Source organism: Tachypleus tridentatus, chromosome 9 (genome assembly GCF_004210375.1).
Source record: "Tachypleus tridentatus isolate NWPU-2018 chromosome 9, ASM421037v1, whole genome shotgun sequence".
NCBI classification, from domain to species: domain Eukaryota; kingdom Metazoa; phylum Arthropoda; class Merostomata; order Xiphosura; family Limulidae; genus Tachypleus; species Tachypleus tridentatus.
In genome coordinates, this window is record NC_134833.1 from 120,615,711 (window position 1) to 120,636,697 (window position 20,987).

A 20,987-nucleotide genomic window follows, 5' to 3' on the forward strand; every position below is an offset into this window, starting at 1 on the left:
CTATTGTTTAATAACGTTTCTAAAAGTAGGTCAATCGGGTAAATAACTAATTATCAACTAAATTATTAATTGTGTGTTATTTTTGGGTCATTGAAATCATTCTTTTTCGTAAGATGACGTCAGTTATTCCAGTCACTCGGATACAGAGAAACGTTAATCCTGTTTATTTTTCAGTCATGTTCATCATGAGAATCACTTTCTAATAAAGATAAACGTTTATCATGTTAATCTTGTTTGTTCTTCGATTACGTCGATCATGAGAGTCACTTTCCAATGAATAGAAACGTTTATCATGTTAATCCTGTTTATTCTTCGATTACGTCGATCATGAGAGTCACTTTCCAATAAAGGGAAAAGTTTATCATGTTAATTCTGTTTATTCTTCGGTTATGTCATTTAGTGTTTAGTATGCAAGAATGCTCCCATTTCAGTGACAATTTTCTGCTTAAGATTGGTGTTCTTGAGAATCTCAGATTAACAATCATAAAGATATTAGTTGTATTGATATTTCAAAAATCCTTTAATCATATGAGTTACTTTCCATTCTCCAATAAGATTGATTTTGTGAGTCATTAAATCGATTGTCCAAGAAGATTGGTCATTTGAATCATGTGGGCAATTTTTTTTTTTTTTTTCCTACGAATGTCGGTTATCGCAGTATATTTTTGATTTGGAGATCTTGATCATTTGAGTAATATTTTTGTGCTCAGAAATGCTGATTTTGTGAGTATATATATTTTTTTTTGCTTAAGAATGTTGATCAGTTGAGTATATGTTTCCTCTCAAGAATAGTAATTGTGTGAAAATAATTTTCTGCTCAATAATTTTCGTCGTGTGTATAAAATCTTTCGGCCCAATAATGGTAGCATAGGAGTCGCTTTGAATGTCGAAGAATGACGATTACATGACCCATCCATATTTTCAGAACAACATTTCATCAAAACGATATAAGACAAAATAGAGCAAAATATATATTCCATCTGACAAATTATTTGCTTTAAGAATTGTTTTTTTTTTCAAAGATACACTCTATAAAATTAGTTAGGATGTTCTGAAAAGAACAATCTTCATGTAAATAAGTAAGTTGAAAAAAATATTATTCCCTTTGTTTGTAACTAAGTCCTACATCCAGATTCTACTGATATTTGTCCGGATATCGTTGCATACACTTCAAACATCAAACTTTCGTCGCTCTTACTAAAATTGTGAGAACAGTTTAAATAATAACTCAGCCTTTTCGATATTATGATCTAAAGCCTTGATAATAAAAAATAAAAAAACTCAGTACTGTTTCAGAAAATTAAGAAGTGATTGCAGTGGGTCAGTTTAGAATTTTTATAACGTTTTCGATTTATTTATTCTCAAACTATTCATATGCACTTGAACACTAAATGTAATGATGCTATTAGCTATTACATTTGTTGTTTTTTGTTGTTGCTTTTGAAGAATGTCGTGTATTTCAAAGCTATTTTAGTTAATAAGACAGACCTGGCATGCACTGTTCTTTTCAAATTATCTCTAATGTACTTGGACTAAATATCGTATTGATTATAGAATAATTCTTTAGAGATCAACGTTTTCCTCAATACATTCTAAAACGCTTTCTAAAGAGCTTTAAATTCATAACTAATTACTTCCTAATTCTATGCACAAGGGTTGAAGTTTCTTCGAAAATCTACATACTTAACTTCTAAATATAAAGGTTTCAATCACTTTCGTCGCGATCCGATAAGAAAGTTTTAATTTATCTCTCACTTGACTAATTATGGAAAGGTTTACATTTATTTGCAAATACCTAACGAATTTTAGAATAAAAAATATTTCTTTACAAGTCCACTCCAAGTTACAATTGGTCGATAAGCAAGCAAATTCCAAATAAAACAATCGAGTGAATTCTTATAGGAACAAAGATCCCAGCCCTTAGAATGGTTTAAATCAAAATTACATAATAGATTAAGCAGTATTTTAATGACGGCCATCTTGAAGTACACTCATTGTTACTAAAAAAAAGAACACTAAATTAAAGTTGCTTGCGATTTTTAACGACATCACTATCAAAAAGATCAGCCAGACCTGATCACAGTACAAATAATAATGGTATCACTATTTAATATTTATATTTATATAAATCTTTATATATATTTATATAAAGATAAATATTAAATTACGATTACCCGATGAGTCTAATATTTAATTGAACGAATTATTAGGCTAATGTGAACTTGATTTAAAGCCAGGTATACAGTGCTAATGTTAGTTATATCATGAGGTTCAAACCAAATCTGATATTAAGCTCATGACAGTACAATATATTAACCCAGCTGAGCTTGACATTAAGCCAAACGACAGCACTAGCAATGGTGACGTTAACACTCACCTAAGCCTATAATGATGTGCCTATAAGATAGTACCAGTATTAATTGTATCACAAGGTTCGACTAAATCTGATAGTATGATCCTGTTTAGAAATATCCTAAATTTTCGACGAATGAAATGCTGTAAATACTATCATTTAACTCCTAAATCCTCCCAGTCCTGTTGTCCACAAATGCACCTTTTTATTAGTTTTCTCTCGGGTTTCTTAAAACTTCAACCATGAGTGTATTGTATTACTTTAATTCAGATAAGCTCCTAAAATCAACAACAGAAAAGCAGTTGCTTAGTTCGAATTTCACTTAAATGAGTTTGAAAGCAATAAAATAATACGAAAATTTCATTTGATTGTTCTTGTCTTTAAAATCGGTCTTCATTAGAAACATAGAGGGCGATATTTACATATTAGTAATTTTCTAATTAAGGTCACATTAAAAAGCACATAAAAAACAATAAAAACAGTCAGATTAAGAACGGTTAGTTTCTATTACGTGCTCTTCATGAGCAGCCCATACCGTACATCATTTGTGTTACTAGAAGAACACAAAGTTTATACCACAACGTTTGCGTTGCAATTCACCCCACTCTATGTTTAGGAGAACACAACTGTTGTAAAATAACGCATTCGGTTCTTTTTAAATTTACATGAAAGCTTTCTCTTTCTTTTACAGTATAATATAATATATCGATTTAATCACTTAAATATATTAAGAACTACACTTATACAAACAAAGACAGGAATTCACAACAAAATAGTTTATTTCAATTCTCAGTTTCCATTAGTCAGTCAGGTACTAATTAGGTGTTACTCTTAAGTAAAATCTGCTTGGTACTTCCTTTTGTATCTTTTGTAATGTTAAATATATTAGTTTAACTCGCAGCTGATTAACACTTCTTATCCTTCGATATAAAATACTATCCTCTATAGAAATACTCTAAATCTATCAAGAGAGCCATACACTTATAGAAATACTGTAAAACAATTTACTGGATGAAATAACTTTTGACGTACAAATTATATTTTAAAAAATATGCGTGAACTATCTGTGTTCATTTATTTTTTAAATACATATCAATTTAATCTTTGCATTATGCTAGTTGTTATTACTGACGTTTGATATTAATACAGTAACTTGTATTTCAATTTCGTTTTGATAAACTTCGAATCTAGAAAGGACTTGTTCCTGAATCAGTTTCTTTTGAAATTTTAACCGTTCTAGGAATCTCCAGAAAAGCGAAACAAAGCCTTCATACTAGTTTCAATAAACCTATTAGTAACTAATTTTAATAGCGGTAAGCCTCGATTATATATAAGTGCATGCGGAAAGATAATTTGACTTTTGATACGCCTCATTAGTTTAGTCTCCTCTCCGTTTGACACCTCGAACTGGGTCACAAAAACGGCGCTTTCATCACTCTTTGTCCCAAACACATTTTTATCCCGCGTAGCTCAAATATATATATATATATCATCATACTCTTCCATGACAACCAGAAAAACCTTTACTATCCATCTTGCATCTGACCAGAAATGGTCCCTTTCCGTTTAAATTTTCGTTACAGGCGTTAAATGTTACCAGTTAGAGTAAAGTACGAAAATTCAAATTTCCGGTTGTTTGCAGAATAAAACTAAAGTTTAAAGATTGAAACATCAGAATATTCAGATTGTGATCAGATACTGACAATCTAATATATCACTTCATTACAGAAATCAGAAAATTTATTCTCAGAAATACAGATCAAGACATATAGCGATCCTGTAGTTCCGTCCAAAGGTGTAATTTTCAACTTTAAAAAAAAAGTTAAATCAACTGTAATAACCTCTTTAACTTTTTTTTTAGAGTTTTATGCTGATAGAAGAATAATTGATCTGTGTTAGAACAATGGAAATATTTTTATGCTTGGAAGAATTAAATAATAATGAATATTTGAACACATTCTATTAAACTGGTAATTCTTCCACAGTTCTAATTTTTCACCCAGCAGACGTCTCATCGACGAAGACGACGAGCTGTCAGAAGTTCAACCTGATGCTGTACCAAACGAAGTACGTGATTGGTTGGCGTCAACTTTCACCCGTCAAGCGGCGGCACAAAGAAGACGATCCGAAGATAAGCCACGTTTCAGATCGGTAGCCAATGCTATCCGAGCTGGAATCATGGTTGATAAGTAAGTGTCTCTATCTCATGGTGAACTTAACAACAAATAAATAATATTTCTGTAATTTTACAATTTGTCAGTTATTAGAATTAAGAGTCGGGCAAGTAGTGGCTTCACATAGCTTTTTGTTTGTTACACTTAGGAAACACTGTACAGTAATAATGCAATATTAATACTACACTTTTGAAATTATGGTAAATATATTTTCTAAAGAAAGTTTTTGCAATTAAATCAAATTTTCTTTTATTAGAACCAGAAAATAGGCTTAGGTGATGCAGATACCCAGTAAAATTCGTGATACCGGACTTTCAATCTTAACAGAAACCTGTATAAGGGAATAAATATCTATTGCACATTTGTTTATGAATATATGGAAAATACTGGTATTTTACACTAGTTACAATGAATTTTTATATTAAAGCAAAACTATTAGTTAAAAATATCTGAATCCGTTTTCATAACAGAGCACTTGTACAAAACTATAAACTTTTAGAATGAAATAATGAAGTGGTGTAGCTATCGTGTTTAAAACTTAAATACCATAAAAATCATGTGGATTTTGATTCTTGTACTATCACGACTAGAAATTTAATTTGGAATTAATCAGGAGCTGGACTCTTGTTATTCTTTCGTTTGTGATCATCAGATGATACAGCTAAACGTCTTCTGATGGGACAAGACTGATTTATAATCTTATCTGTGCGTGGTACATTATCGTTACGAAAGTAATGGCCCATTCCAAAATCATTCAGTTATTTTAAGCTTTGAAATGTCTCACTTTTTATAACATGACTAGACATTCATGTTTCTCTTAACTACTACCTAAGGGTCAAGTCCAAACCAATAAATAAATAACTAGCACCTTGGCACTATTCCAAAAAGGGGCCCGGTATGGCCAGGTGGTTAAGGCGTGCGACTCGTAATCTGAGATCGCGGGTTCGCATCCCCATCGCGCCAAACATGCTCGTCCTTTCAGCCGTTGGGGCGTTATAATGTGACGGTCAATCCCACTATTCGTTGGTAAAAGAGTAGCCCAAGAGTTGGCGGTGGGTGGTGATGACTGGCTGCCTTCCCTCTAGTCTTACACTGCTAAATTATGGACGGCTAGCACAGATAGCCCTCGAGTAGCTTTGTGCGAAATTCAAAACAAACTATCCCAAAAGACACTATTTACGGTTATAATGAGACACTTGTATTCAAATCATCTCCCAGGCTTATGTCAAACTCAAGCATATCCGTCTGAAACAAACAGTGAATAATTGTAATTGTATTAAGCTTATTACTCGTTTTCAACATTGCATTCTTCATTTAGTCTTCTAGGGATTTCGAAGACTTAAAATAGTTAACAATAATAATACTACAACAATATTATGTTCGTTTGGAAAATCAGGCAATAAAAAATGACGAGAAGTGTTCATCTTTTTTGTGTAATTATTCTTCAACGTGTCTTAAACTGATTTCGATTTTCGGGTCACAAGGAACCTTGCAATCATGGTTGTGATGAATGGCTTATAGACTACGTACAAGTTTAATGCTTGGTGTAAGGTTTCCTTTCTCAACAGACTTCAAAGACTGGATGAGCAGAAGATTGGATAACTTCGGATGGCCTGGTCGATATTTCACATGCCCACATCCATTAAGCTTCAGTAGCTATTTCTTTAATGCATTATCCGCATTAAACCTAAACATAAGTATGTAAGCTGAAATATTTTGTACAGACACACCACCACATCCAAAACCATTTTTCTACTTATATTCATTGGCTTTTTGCCTCGTAGCATCTTGACTCCGATCGGATATCTAAAGTATGGCAGCTACTGGCAAATAATTGCAACTGAGGATCTGGTTTGGGTTATATAGTGAATACTAGTTCTCAAACTACCGACTTGATTTTATACCGTTCACCACAGGCAAAGGTCTACATGGTTCTTCGTATTGAGTAATTATATATATATATTTTTTTTCTATTACAATACTCAGTGTAAAAAGAAATTTGGGGAAGTCACTTATTTTCTTTGGAACTCCAATAAATAGTACGATTAATGCTATATTTATGATATTTTTATTTTGTATATGGGTGACCCCCCCATGGATCAGTAGTACGTTATGAGCTTACATTGCTAAAATCTGGGTTTCGATTCCCCGCGGTGGACAGAATGCAGATAGTGCATTGCACTAAGAAAACATCAACAATATGTGGGCGTCTGATTCACATGTTATTAAGAACTATGTAACCAAAAAAAATATCATGAACCTGCGAATAACACGTATGTGTGTGTTTTTCTTATAGCAAAGCCACATCGAGCTACCTGCTGTGTCCACTAAGGAGAATTGAGCACCTGATTTTAGCGTTGTAAATTCGAAGACCTACCGCTGTCCCAGCGGGGACAAATAGCAAGTCATTAAGTGGTTTTTAAAAAGGGTACTTAAAACCTAGTGGGATCCTTAGGGACGCCATCAATTAAAGTTATCACTCACGTTTAATAAACGACCGGTTAAACTCGAGCTTCATCTGAAAGTTTTAACCTACCTCAGAATTAATTACTAAAGAATAGTGGTATTTCATAAAATTATTTTAACCTGAGAATGTGAACGGAAATGGAAACATAAGATAGGACAATCTTTGTTTGTTGTTTTTTTAACAAACGATTAAAAACGAAAGTATCAACAAACTTCACAATTAATGTTTCATTAAATGAAGTTGCAAACTGCTACGGTAATCAATCCATTGTTAACTGCATAATGAAACAGACTATCTGACCGGAAAGTTTCAGTGGCCTTCGCTAAAGATCGGCTCATTTAAATGATAGTATAGTTTTAATTCTTTAAAATTATAATTTTGAAATACTATAAATAACAATTATTTATGTGTCGAAATGAACACTAAACGTAACACTCTGCCAAATTTACACATCGCAACAAATTACAGATTTTCTTGCTTTTAATAGGGGTCAGTTATTGATCTAAGTATTCAAATGTGGTAATCTTCTTTTTCTTCATCAGTGAAACAGTTTTTATGCCTTTCCTATGAGTTACTTATGTGCACTAAAACAGTGATACAATTACTATAGGCCAGCTGGTTAAGGCACTCGATTCGTAATTCGAGGATCGCGGGTTCAAATCCCCGTGACACCAAACATGCTCGTCCTTTCAGCCGTTGGAGCGTTATAATGTTTCGGCCAATCGTTAGTAAAAGAGTAGTTCAAGAGTTGGCGGTAGGTGGTGATGACTAGCTGCTTTCCCTCTAGTCTTACACTGCTAAATTAAGGACAGCTAGCGTAGATAGCCCTCGTGTAGCTTTGCACGAAATTCAAAACAAATCAAACGCTTGCATTTTACTAAAACGTCCCCCAGTGGCACAAAGAAATGTCTGTGGACTCACATCGCTAGAAACCGGATTTCGATACTTGGGGTGTGTACAGCACAGATAACCCATTGTGTTTGTTTGTTTTTGAATTTCGCGTAAAGCTACTCAAGGGCTATCTGCGCTAGCTGTCCCTAATTTAGCAGCGTAAAACTAGAGGGAAGGCAGCTAATCATCACCACATACCGCCAACTCTTAGGCTACTCTTTTACCAACGAATAGTGGGATTGTCCGTAACATTATAACGCTCCCACTGCTGAAATGGCGAGCATGTTTGGTGTGACGGAGATTCGAACCCACGACCCTCAAATTACGAGTCGAACGCTTTAACCCACCTAGCCATGCCGGGCCTAGCCAAGTGTGTAGTTTTGTGTTTAATTCTAAACAAGCAATCGATTTTACTGAAACTTTGCTATATTTTCATTATAGTCGTGAGTAATTATCTTTAGAAATGTAATTTTTAATCTTGTATTTGTGTAGAACTACATGAGACGTTAAAACAGGCTGATTATTTGAATTTTGCAAGCATTTGAAATACCATTATGTTTCAATAACCAAGTAATTAAAAGTCAGTTCAACTTCAATTGCCTACAATATCCATGAATTTAATGGTATGTTATAGCTTTGTCTGCACATTTCTGAAATCCACAATTAAATAGATTCACTATAATATTTCTAATTTCAGGATCTATAGACGAATGTCTAGTTCAGCAATGATGCAGATTCCAAATCAAATTGCCCAAAATCTTAAGGTAAGACATAAAAAAAATATGAAATAACAGAAGTTTAAAAAAACACCTATCTCTTAAAACGTTCATAAGTTGTTGTAGTTTTATGCACTTAATTGTAAGTCCACCGGTGGGACAACGCTAAAGTTAACGGTTGGATTCTCCTTACTAGACACAGTAGATGTCAATGTGGCCTTGCCATAAGAAAGCACACACTACTTACCCGCAAGTTACAGTGTTTTTTTTTTCTTATAGCAAAGCCACATCGGGCTATCTGCTGAGCCCACCGAGGGGAATCGAACCCCTGATTTTAGCGTTGTAAATCCGTAGACTTACCGCTGTACTCGCGGTTACAGTCAGACACATTAGAAACGGTGCATGAATTAATGGTCATTTATGAAGTTTATAAAACATCCAAATATTTCAACTGAATAAAAATCACCATTACAGGAAGCCATTATTTGGTCTCTTATTAGCTAGATCTAATTTATACGATCTAGAGTATCTTTTAGTTTAGGCCTAATGCTAAAATAATTAAACAACATAAATTAGTAGAATAGTTAAGACTTAAATTGCTGTTAGCTAAATATGCGTAAATCTCTAACCCCCTATTAAAATTCATACTCCACCTTACACTGCATATGTTTAACACCTTAAAACTCCATTATATCAGCCTATATCCCATATTTATATATATTATTTTACAGAAAACAAAAATTTAAGTTACAACTGACAGATGACGATATAATCGCCATGTTTTTTGTTGTTTTTTTACAAATCCTTTCGTTACAAAAAAAGATTTGAAGTTACATCTCGCATTCATAATATTTGCATTTGTATACTATTTTCGAAAACCATGTTACTGTGTTATTTCATAAAACAAACCAAGTGATGTTCATTTGTTTGACTAACAATCACAGTTCCATTTGAAAATTTTCTAGGATATCATATTTTGTAATATCAATAAGTATTCTTTGATTCCAAAGATTTGACTGCACTCCAATTTTGCAGTTTCGTAAAACAAATATAATTCTAATTAATAGTAAGGTAAAAAAAAAACACAAAACTTATTTTCATATTCTACCACCTAGTGACAGATATTGTCACATAAGCATAATCTTGTTGTACTCATCATCGGAAAACGCTTAGAAGTAAGGAAGCAATACAAATTCCAGAGGCAGGAAACTGAAGTGTTCAGAGACAACAATTGTTTGTTGTTGTGTTTTTTTTCTACATGATGCGTTGAAGAAAATAAGGCAAGTGATTAGAGGAAGATTTCAACCATCAAAACGTAAAAGAGAAAGTTAATGTATAGTTTGAAATGTTATGAAACTGGGTGAAAGTTTACTTCATCGAATGACTTGTTTTAATTTCAGAACGTGGACGACTGGACGTTTGACGTGTTTTCTGTGAATAAAATAGCCAATGGACAGATCCTTCGCTACCTCGCTACTGATCTTCTCAATCGATACGGCTTAGTTCCAAAGTTTAAGGCAAGCATTAAGTGTGTGAATAAAGCTAACTGATATACCGCTTGGAAAGGTAGAAGGAATCTCATATATTTCGTAAAAATGTACTCATAATTATTACAAAGATTTGATCTAAGAATGTGGCACATATTGGTCGAAATACCGTTTTTCCGAAAGCCTTGAAAAGATGCATATGAAGTTTTTACTACATTTTCTTATACAATGTGATTAGGCCTTATTATTCTGCATGTCACGGTGAGCACCATCTGCTTTTTATAAGTAGGCTTAGTGGGCCTTTTTTAATCCCATTAGGCTGAGTTCTGTTTTTAAAATGTTTGTAGTTGATTTAACTTTTAATTTCATTTTTTTATTTTCTGTTCAAGATTCTTGGGGTATATAAACCTCAAATTTTAAATATGTGTTTTCACTTCATTTAAAAATTTTAAATATTATATAAGGTATTAAGAAAAAACTGGATATTATTTTCTGCAGTCAGCCATACGCCTGACAAATGTATTTCAATGATGTTCAACATGTAAACAATCAAACATCGTAACACAGTTTTATTAAGAATAACCGAATATCACATTTTATTTATCGTTTTTTTAAGGTTCAACAAACCAGTACGGTCCATTACTAATTCAATTAAAAAGGGTGTTTTTAGAACATTTGTTGTTTGAAAATGTTATTCAGGCAAAGTGTTCTTGAAAAAACGAAAGAAAACAAGAAATCACAGGTTGGTAAGCCAAGGCTGTCTTTTGGATTTGGAGTGTTTATCCAGCATTTTTAAAAGCACTAGTTGCAACATATTGTTCTAAAGCCTTATCGTTCAGTTTCAATCTTCTAACAGTGTTACACACCAAACATGTTACACGCAATGTCTCTAGTAGCAGACCGATATTGACTTGTTAACAGAATTATCTCTTTGCTGACTCATTTCCAGCCTAAAGGAAGAAATTCCATTTCTTTCTGAATGTGCCTCGTATAAAAATCGAATCATCTATGTAATACGCTATCAGCGGACCGATATTGGCTTGTTAATAATACTGTTTTTTCGCTGATTCATTTCCAGGGTAAAAGATAAAAATCCCGTTTCTCTCTCAACTTGCCTCATAAAATCGAGTCATCCAATACTTGTTTGATTGTTTTCTATGAAGTTTTATTTAGTATTTGATTTAATAACTTTTCAATTTAATTCAGTACTTGTTTCGTAGGTCTTTCGAAAGTTTCCTTTTAATTCAATATTTATTTTTATTTTAATCAGCTTTACTTATGATACCATAATATCTGTTACTTCCTCAGCGAAAGTGTTGTACTTCTTTCTAGATCCCGGCTATTGTTCTTGAAAACTTCCTGATCCAGATGGAATCAGGCTACTGTAAATACAAAAATCCTTACCATAATAATATCCATGCTGCTGACGTCACCCAGACCGTCCACTATATGCTTTGTCAAGGAGGATTAGCGGTGTGTACTGTTACTGAAACTGTGTTCAACTTAATCATACTTGTCATGAAACATAAGTATTACGTCTACTATATATATATATCTTAACACTACTTTTCTTATTCAGTTTCTTAGGGTTTTTAAGAGAAAGAAGAATGTATGATAGTATTTCAACCATACTATGTCCATTGGCGATAGTACGTTCCGGCTGGGCTGCGACAAATACAGCAGTGATCGGAACGCTATTTATATAATACATTTGTTACACCAGCAACTGTTATTATGGTGTTAACGCCTTTTCTAAGGTGACGTAGTATGATTATAAATAATTACACGTATCGTTAGACATTAGTGTTAGGTCAATTTCATTTGTCAAATCAACGTTCTTAAGGTCTTTCAATAATAGAATGTGTAACAGTAATTCAACCACATTCTGTTCACCATATACATCACCGTCTTTGATTTTTTGTTCTTGTGATCTTCTACGTTGGTGTGATGTTATTTAAACCTAAATACACAATTAAAAAGGTGAATAATAAAAGGGTTAAAATCGTAGAAAGACATAAAGTACAGTCAAAGCGTAGGCCAATTAACCTTAGTCGTAATGAAGGGCCCTTGACCGAAACGTTAACAGATACTTTTTAATTTATGTTTTAACATTTTATTGTACTTTCAGACTTTATCACGCCGTAGGCCTCTGTTGGTTTGTGTGTGTGTGTGTTTTTTTCGTATTTTTTCTCGTATTACATGCTAGAATTTACAAGAAGAAACATAATTTTGTTTGTTCTATCGACAATATCGTCTAAACTTGGAAATATTGTACCCAAAACGTTTACAAAAGAATTGTATAGCTAACTTCACTCTGCCACGGGTCATTCTTACATGGTACCCCCAGTGGAACAGAGGTTAATCTTCGAAATTACAACCCTAAAATGAGGAGGTTCAATTCCCCACGGTAGACTCAGCAGATATCCCGTAGTTGTTGTCCAATAAGAAAAACACGTATGCATTCTGTAATTATGTTTCCAACGCAGTAAAAATAGATTATCTTACATTAGTTAAATATTTTTAAAAAAGCGCATATTTTGTTTTCTTAATCAGAGCAAATATTACTCATACACAAATAATCAAAAATGTAGTTAACTTGGTTATGTTTACAAAACTAAGTGTAAGAACTGGACAAACTTCTAAATAGGGAAATTGAAATTAAAAAAAACATTTCGGCACTTTCCCTTGTTTTGAGCATAACATCTAATAATCATAATAGTGAAACATACATAGAACTGTAAATCAGTTTAGAAACAAAACATGGAAAAGTGAGTTTCATTTTAGTGCAGAATTTTTAGGGCACTTCAACTGATCATAACCTTAGAACCCTAAAAAATCACACAAAGGAACCGATGAAACCAATAAAAAATCAAAGAATGTTTATTGGTCAAACGTCATCCAATAAACATCTTAATCTGGCGTTATGCTGCTAATCATAATTACACACACCTGTGCTTATTTATATCGCTGGTTACTGTTAATTATTAATTGATAATAACAAGTTAACTTTAGAAGAAACGTCACCTACATCACAGTTTTGCTTTCGCAATGCTCTGTTTCAAGTGGTTTATGATTTTAAACTGATCGTAAATAGAAAACCTTTTTATTTTCTTTGGTTAACAAATAGTATTAATATTATAAACTGATGTCCTTTTAAAAAAAACCACGAAAGCAATTAATTGACAAGCAGAAAGTCGTAATCAATTGACTGGAATTAATGCACTTCTAGCTACTAATATAATATTTAAACACTTTATTGGTAGCACGTATAAGATGAAGGTTCTTGTTGATTCGGTTCTAAAGCCGGGCGGTACTGGTTTCTTATTATTAACATCTTAAACTCCAACTTTATAACATAGTTTGTTTTCTTAAAGTATATAAATGTTTAGAATCGTATAGAAAGAAGACGTTCTTTCTTTTTTTGTGACAGAACTGGCTGACAGACCTAGAAGTTTTCGCAACGTTGTTTGCTGCCATCATACATGATTATGAACACACAGGAACAACAAATAACTTCCACGTCATGTCTGGGTAAGAATCAACCAAGTTGTGTGTGTTCTGTTCTCATTAATCTGTTCTGCAGTTATCCGTTTAAACTAAAGTAAGTTGTGTTATTATTGTAGCTTCCTGTTTATCGTAACGTAAATTATGTTATTATTGTAGTTACCTGTTTATCGTAACGTAAATTTTGTTATTATCGTATTTATCCGTTTATAGTAACGTGAATTATGTTATTTTTGCAGACACCTGTTATCGTAATGTAAATTATGTTATTTTCATAATTTATTTTTGAATTACACGAAAGCTACACAAGGACCGTATGTACTAGCCTTCCCTAATTTAGCAGTGTAAGTCGAGAGGGAAGGCAACTAGTCATCACCACCCACAACCAACTCTTGGACTACTCTTTTATCAACCAAAAGTGGGATTGATCGTTACATTATAAAGCCACTACGGCTGAAAGGACAAGCATGTTTGGTTTGACGGCGATTCTAGTCCGCGACCGTCAGATTGTCAGCCTAGTCCCCTAACCAACTGGTCATACTGGGTTTTTGTCATAGTTATATCAATATTATAATTATCTGTTTATCGTAACCAAATCATATTATTAATGTAGTTTATTTCAACTTTCTGTTACCATTACTTTTCTTCAACCAACAAATTACACAATTTATTTTTATTGGTCATTTTTCCAAAGCTGTTTTTGATTATTTGAAACACATATTTTCCCAAGTTCAATTAATTTCATGATGGCATTTCTACTCCTTTGTTAAGCCTATTTGTACGTTTCTCTTTTTTTCTTCCTCCTACTTTAATTTTGTGTGTGTGTGTGTGTGTGTTTTCTTATAGCAAAGCCACATTGGGCTAAGCCCACCAAGGGAAATCGAACCCCTGATTTTAGTGTTGTAAATCTGTATAGTTACCGTCGTACTATCGGAGGGCCAACTTTAATTCTTTCACTTCTTGAAAACAATTATTGATTGAAGTTTGTTTTTGAATTTCGCACAAAGCTACTCGAGGGCTATCTGTGCTAGCCATCCCTAATTTAGCAGTGTAAGACTAGAGGGAAGGCAGCTAGTCATCACCACCCACCGCCAACTCTTGGGCTACTCTTTTACCAACGAAAGGTGGGATTGACCGTCACATTATAACGCCCCCACGGCTGGGAGGGCGAGCATGTTTGGCGCGACTCGGGCGCGAACCCGCGACCCTCAGATTACGAAGCGCACGCCTTAACGCGTTAGGCCATACCAGGCCCATTGATTGAAGTATTGGCCAAAAAATGACATTTTTGAATAAAGTTCCATTATAATAGTGTACAGAAGTATGTATTTCCTTACTAAACTCCACCTAACACTATGTAACACAAATTTTGTCGCTGCATAGTATATCTTATTTCTTAATTGCTTGTGTTCTAAAAGTACAGAAAATGGCCGTTATTCCCTTCAGACTTTGCTTTTGTCACCTGGATAACGAAATTTAGAAATTAACCTATTTTCTATGTAAAAACGGGCAAATTTGCACATTTTCATTTACGTAAGGTTTGAATAAAACAAGATATGAATAAAGATGTACATGTATTTATACTAAATGTATATAAAAATGAACAAAAATGTTTAAAAATGAGTAGTTTTTCGAGATTTGCGACTGTAATGTAAATCACTTTCACATATTGGCCCAGAAATATAGTCTCCCATAATGTTTTCGTTATAAGCACCTTGGTACCGGCGTTCAAAGTCCAGTATATTTTGGTGGAAACGCTCGCCTTGCTCCTCTGAATATACTCCCATGTTCTCCTTGAATTTTAAAAGATGAGTGTCAAAGATATGGACTTTCAGGGATATCCTGCAACCAATTTTGCCGTAGTTCTTCATCAGAGCCTCAACCAGTTTTACGAAACCTGTGGTGACCGAAAAAGGTCGAAACGTTGTTCGCTCCTGTACATAAAATTTTTCTCAACCCAAACCAGCCGTTTTTACATATATATCGGTCTTGTGATTGCCCAAGAAGCCCTAAACCACTGCGACAAAGCTGCCCCAAACTTTTTTCCTTCCTACTGAGCTTCTTGGGGAATTCTGTGCAATCCAGGATCTTCTTTATTTGTGGTCCAACGAAATCACCAGCTTTAATCTGTGCCTCAGACAGCTTAGGGAAGAGGTCTCGAAGGCTGCAGACTCCTTATCAAGAGCTGTGGCAAATTGTTTCATAAGACCCAGTTTTATGTGCAGTGGTGGGAACAACACCTTCTGGAGGTCCACTAGTGGCTCACACTTGACAGCGTGCCTCTCCACAGAGAACTCGGTCAGTTGTGGCTAGTGCTTCCTGTTATAGTGCACTGCGGTATCCATGCTGTCCCAAAGGCAAAAATAACGGAAACTTAGTGAAGCTTCCTTGGATACCCATCAGGAATGCCACCATTTTGAAGTATCCGATAACCTCCCAGCCATACTTCTCATGCTTCAAGGCTTCAAGCAAGGTCTAGACGCTGTTGTATTCCTCTTTGAGGTGCACCGAATGACCCAGGGGAAAAGACGAATACGTATACCCGTTATGGAGCAGTACAACTTCGAGGCTTCTGGATGAGCTATCAATGAAAAGGCGCCACTCGTTCGGGTTACAGGCATTTTCAATTGCCTCGCACAGACCGGATAGATTGTGGCAGAAGCAGAGCTCGTCTTGACGAGTGAAGAAACTTGAAAAATGTCTGTGACGCTTCCTCTGACTTGTGACTTGCACACTTTCATCTGACAATTTCCACTCCTTGAACCTAGATGTCAAAAGCTCGGCATTCAAATTTGTTAGACGAAGATCTCTGATCAAGTCATTGAGGTCTCTTTAGTTGGGGTAGTATGGGTTTCTCTCACCAGCTGCACCTCTGAAATTGTATTCCGGATCGTCAACGTCTACCTTCTCTTCTGATTTACTGCTCTCTTCTGAGGATAGCTGCTTTCTCTCTGGTAGAGTGCGTACAGGGAGCTTAAGGCAGTGTGGCACTGGGACGATGGATGATGGAAAGTCCAGATACATGATAGCAGATGCATTCTTGCCAGCCCGACGTTTTGTAGGGTCCATCATGCAGAAGTAGCAATTATTTGAGTGGTCAGTGGATTCACGCCAAATTCTTGGAATAGCGAACTTCATGGCTCTCTTTTCCCCTCTGTATCATCCTGCAAGAGGGCAAAATAAATTTGTTATTATGAAGAATAAATTTATTTCATTCACAACTAATGTGTAAGAGGTTCATGCAAAATATTTTATGCGATATTTTTCTATACTATTGGAAAGTTTAAAAATAAATTAAAATATATTTAAATGTTAAATGGTCTAAAATTTGTATAATATAAAATATTATTATTCAAGCGAGCAAAAATTGTCCGTCTTACGTTCTAGAGTTATTGTTTTTCAATGCTTGCAGGTAAAATGAGGTGCCCAGGGTTTATCTTGATCTGCGGTAGGCATGCTGAAGTATGCGCTGTAGGCTTCACACATTTTAACAGATACTGTCAGAGAGTACCTTTTCGCTCTTGTCTTGATAAATTGGCCAAATACATAGTAGAATGCGTCTGTAGAATGCTTGCAGCTTCTTGTGTTCACTTAAGCAACTAGAACTAAAGTGAAGTGGTGAGTGGTGAGCCCCTGTATATATATATTACTATGAAAAATTCTAGAAAATTCTAAAAGGACTTAAAAATTCTCGTAAATTCTACAACATTCTAGAAAATTTTCTATCAGCTATTCAGCACTTAATCTACCTGGAATGTTCTGGAAAATGGATAAATTTGGAAATTTCATTACCCAGGTCACGGAAGCAAAGTTTGAAGAGAAAAATAGGTCTTTTCCATTTACTTTAAGCATAAGCATAACACTTTCTGCCCAGGAACAAGAAAAAGTAAAAATTGTGTTACATAGTGTTATAATTAGGATAATAAGAACTTTTAATACTATAGCTATGAAGGTAAAATCCACTTTTACATGACGATGTAAATCATTACTCTTAATTTATTGCCATGCAAGTGGAACAGCTGATAATCAGTCACGCGATGTGGAATACAAAAATGGTTGGTCATTCAGCAGATACAAAAATTTTTGTTACACATAATTTTAGTTGAAGCTTCATAGTAAATCATATTAGTTACTCCAAACTATTTTCGAACCCTGTCTAGACCTCAATTAGACATTTAACTTATATGGAAAGTTACCAGGCTAATGAAAACTAGTCAACCGTATTTACAAAGTGTCTACACTAGTCTCATAGTGCGATAGGAACGTGGAACAGTTTTCACACCAGTGGTATCACATAGTGCATGCTAGGAGACTAAATCATATGTTTGCAGCCTTTAATGTATAGCCCATTAGAAAGAGACTTTAAAAGGTCAACCTGTATTCGAGATACCTAATGAAGTGTATTCGACTCGTATCCCGACACTAAACGACTTCTCCCTATTGTGCTAAGAATATGTTCAGTACGCCACCGACAGAGGGAGCAGCATTCTTTCAACACACTTAGCCGGATAGAGGGATTTGGAATTAGATCCAACCCATTTGATACAGCAGCATAACTCATATGATGGTGAAAAAAGTTGGATGTCTTAACGGTCATACAAAGATCTACACTCTCAGGAATGAAACAGTTGGTACAACACTTTACAGCGATCACATACTGTGATATTTTGTGGTGCCCAAAGCTGGTATTGTTGGCCCTGACCTCAGCCTAATAATAATGGGTGGCTACTTTCCCCCATGCTAAACTATTTGACCCGTTCCACAAATAGATAAAATTTCGAGAATGAATGCACGCTTGCCGTATTTCAGACTCTTCGAGGTACCAATGAAAGGTGTTGCCTCCCATGAAGTGACTTCAGATATCAAAGACGTTTTGAAACCTACACTTTCCGGAATGGTCTAAAATATTTAAGGACTCCGATTATCCTTACTTTTCCTGGTTCATATAGTCCATATTGAAGTGGCATGTTCATCGGTAACAAATGCTTATTCACGAGCATTGCCTGAATGTCAAATCAACTTACATTGCTGAAGAGATGCGCGATCAGCAAATATTTGAACTGAGAGGTGATTGACTTACATTTATGACTTTGGTTTGCAACCAGTTTTTTTTAAACTGAGGACACAATACACTGTAATATTCATAAGTAATGACTTAACAAAATTGTATTTAATTAATTATGCTCATTACCTCGTTCATTTTTAATTTTTATCTAAGTATGTAGCTTCCTTTGATTGGAAGATAATGTTAATAAATCTCAGACAACATTCAGTTTTTCTAGTTGGTGTATTACACGTATTACCCACGATCTGTTTTGAATACTAACTGATAAAGATTGTTCTGTACTCCTTTAGAGCCTATTACTGCTTTGTCCTGTGTATTTTTTTCTAAAATCAGAATATTAAAGAATTGAATAAAATATACCCGTTACGGCTAAAACTGAAAATCAAAGTTAGAATATAGTGCCACAAGTCTGATATGGTCTGTTTGTTAGAGCAATGGTACATTGTGACGATTACTCCTAGTCTTTGTCGTAAAAGAGTAGCCCAAGAGCTGGCTATGGGTGATGTTGACTTGCTGCCTTCCATACCAAAATGCGAAAAGTCTCATTATATATGTTAAAGTCTCTGGAAGCTTATAATGGTAAAATTCTGAGTTTGATACTGCAGTACATGTATCACATATATCCTCTTTGTAAAGTTTTGTGATAAACAATAAACCATACGGCCCGGCACGGCCAAGCGTGTTAAGGCGTTAGACTCGTAATCCGAGGGTCGCGGGTTCGAATCCCGGTCGCACCAAACATGCTCGCCCTTTCAGCCATGGGGACGTTATAATGTTACGGTAAATCCCACTATTCATTGGTAAAAGAGTAGCCCAAGAGTTGGCGGTGGGTAGTGATGACTAGCTGCTTTCCCTTTAGACTGCTAAATTAGGGACGGCTAGCGCAGATAGCTCTCGTGTAGCTTTGTGCGAAATTCAAAACAAACAAACAAACCATACATTACTGGTTACAACAGTTTGTCCTTTCCTTCTTGTATTCAACGTAATTTACATCTGTGTATAAAAGACCAGATTTTTTTTAATGGCATAAGTGATTTTTTTTTCATTTACAGTTCAGAAACAGCATTGCTGTATAACGACCGAGCAGTGTTAGAAAACTATCATATTAGTGCAACCTTTCGATTGATGAAGGACGAAGACCTAAACATCCTTCAAAACCTAAGCAAGGAAGAATACAGGTAAATCAATCTGGATCAGAAAACAGTTCGTTATATAGGTCTGACCTCAGTATCATGAACACTTCTTTTTTTGTAAATAGTCGTTTCCACCCCAACCCCATAAAAACACTTCTTATGAATTGCTATTTTTTTACTAATCTACATTTTTACTAAGAAAACAGTGTATTTCTTACTTTATTTCAGTTCTGTTTTATATGCATATGCTATAAAACATTACAAAATTCGTGCATAACGAACTTACAATCGATGATTGTTGCTAATTTTGGCTCAGAAACCTATTACTGTGTAAAATATTCTACAACAGATTAAGTTTCCCGTATTAATACAAAATTTTGTTCACTTAATTGGTCATCGAATGATACGTTTCAATATAACTTGTTAAATAAAAATCTTAGAGTCCATTAATTTTGGTCTAAAGAAAAGGGTTAAGCTAGATGTTTACAGGAATCCTTAATTTGGTCATTTATAAAAGAGTAAAACTTTTTAATAAAGATCTTGTTATCTAGTCAGAGTGAAAGTTAGTATATTTTACTGAACTTATCCCCAAACAGTATGAAGGTTATGTCCATAATGAAACTGAAAACAAAAATTAAATCGTTATGAAATTTTCATTGACCCTCTAAAGATATTCGGAGATCCATTAAACATGTGTTATGGTGTACTCTACGCAGTCTGTAAGTAATTTCGTTCGTTATTAACCAAAAACATATTAGTTTTGTTTGCTTTTTGAATTTCCCGCAAAGCTACTCGAGGGCTATCTGCACTAGCCGTCCCTAATTTATCAATGTAAGACTACAGGGAAGGCAGCTAGTCATCACCACCCACCGCCAACTCTTGGGCTACTCTTTTACCAACGAATAGTGGGATTGACTGTCACATTTAATGCTCCCACGGCTGAAAGGGTAACCATGTTTGGTGCGACAAGGATTCGAACCCGCGCCTCTTGAATTACTAGTCGAACGCCTTAACCTACCTGGCCATGCCGGGCCAACATATTAGTTAAGTAATGCGGAAGAATGTTCAAGATCTAAGAAAGTTGTTGAAAAGACGTAATTTTAATTTGAAGTGTGGAACATGAAATAACTGTATTATTTGGATATTTGTCAGTATTGTGCTCATACGTAGTAGAAAGCTGTTAGAGTGTGAGAGACA

The 20,987-nt window shown here is 34.7% G+C and overlaps 1 protein-coding gene across 7 annotated transcripts in view; it reads left to right on the top strand.

Moving 5' to 3' along the window:
- Positions 1–20,987, top strand: part of LOC143226205 (dual specificity calcium/calmodulin-dependent 3',5'-cyclic nucleotide phosphodiesterase 1-like) — a 219,110-nt gene that overhangs the window by 187,390 nt on the left and 10,733 nt on the right. For 4 of the 7 annotated variants that reach the window (XM_076456875.1, XM_076456878.1, XM_076456882.1 and 1 more), the window contains 6 exons: positions 4,339–4,542; positions 8,583–8,649; positions 10,002–10,118; positions 11,421–11,561; positions 13,519–13,619; positions 19,710–19,835. In XM_076456875.1, the coding sequence (XP_076312990.1) occupies positions 4,339–4,542; positions 8,583–8,649; positions 10,002–10,118; positions 11,421–11,561; positions 13,519–13,619; positions 19,710–19,835 (756 nt within the window). The remainder of the gene's footprint in view (positions 1–4,338; positions 4,543–8,582; positions 8,650–10,001; positions 10,119–11,420; positions 11,562–13,518; positions 13,620–19,709; positions 19,836–20,987) is intronic. The other 3 variants (XM_076456876.1, XM_076456880.1, XM_076456879.1) reach the window with 2 other exon arrangements.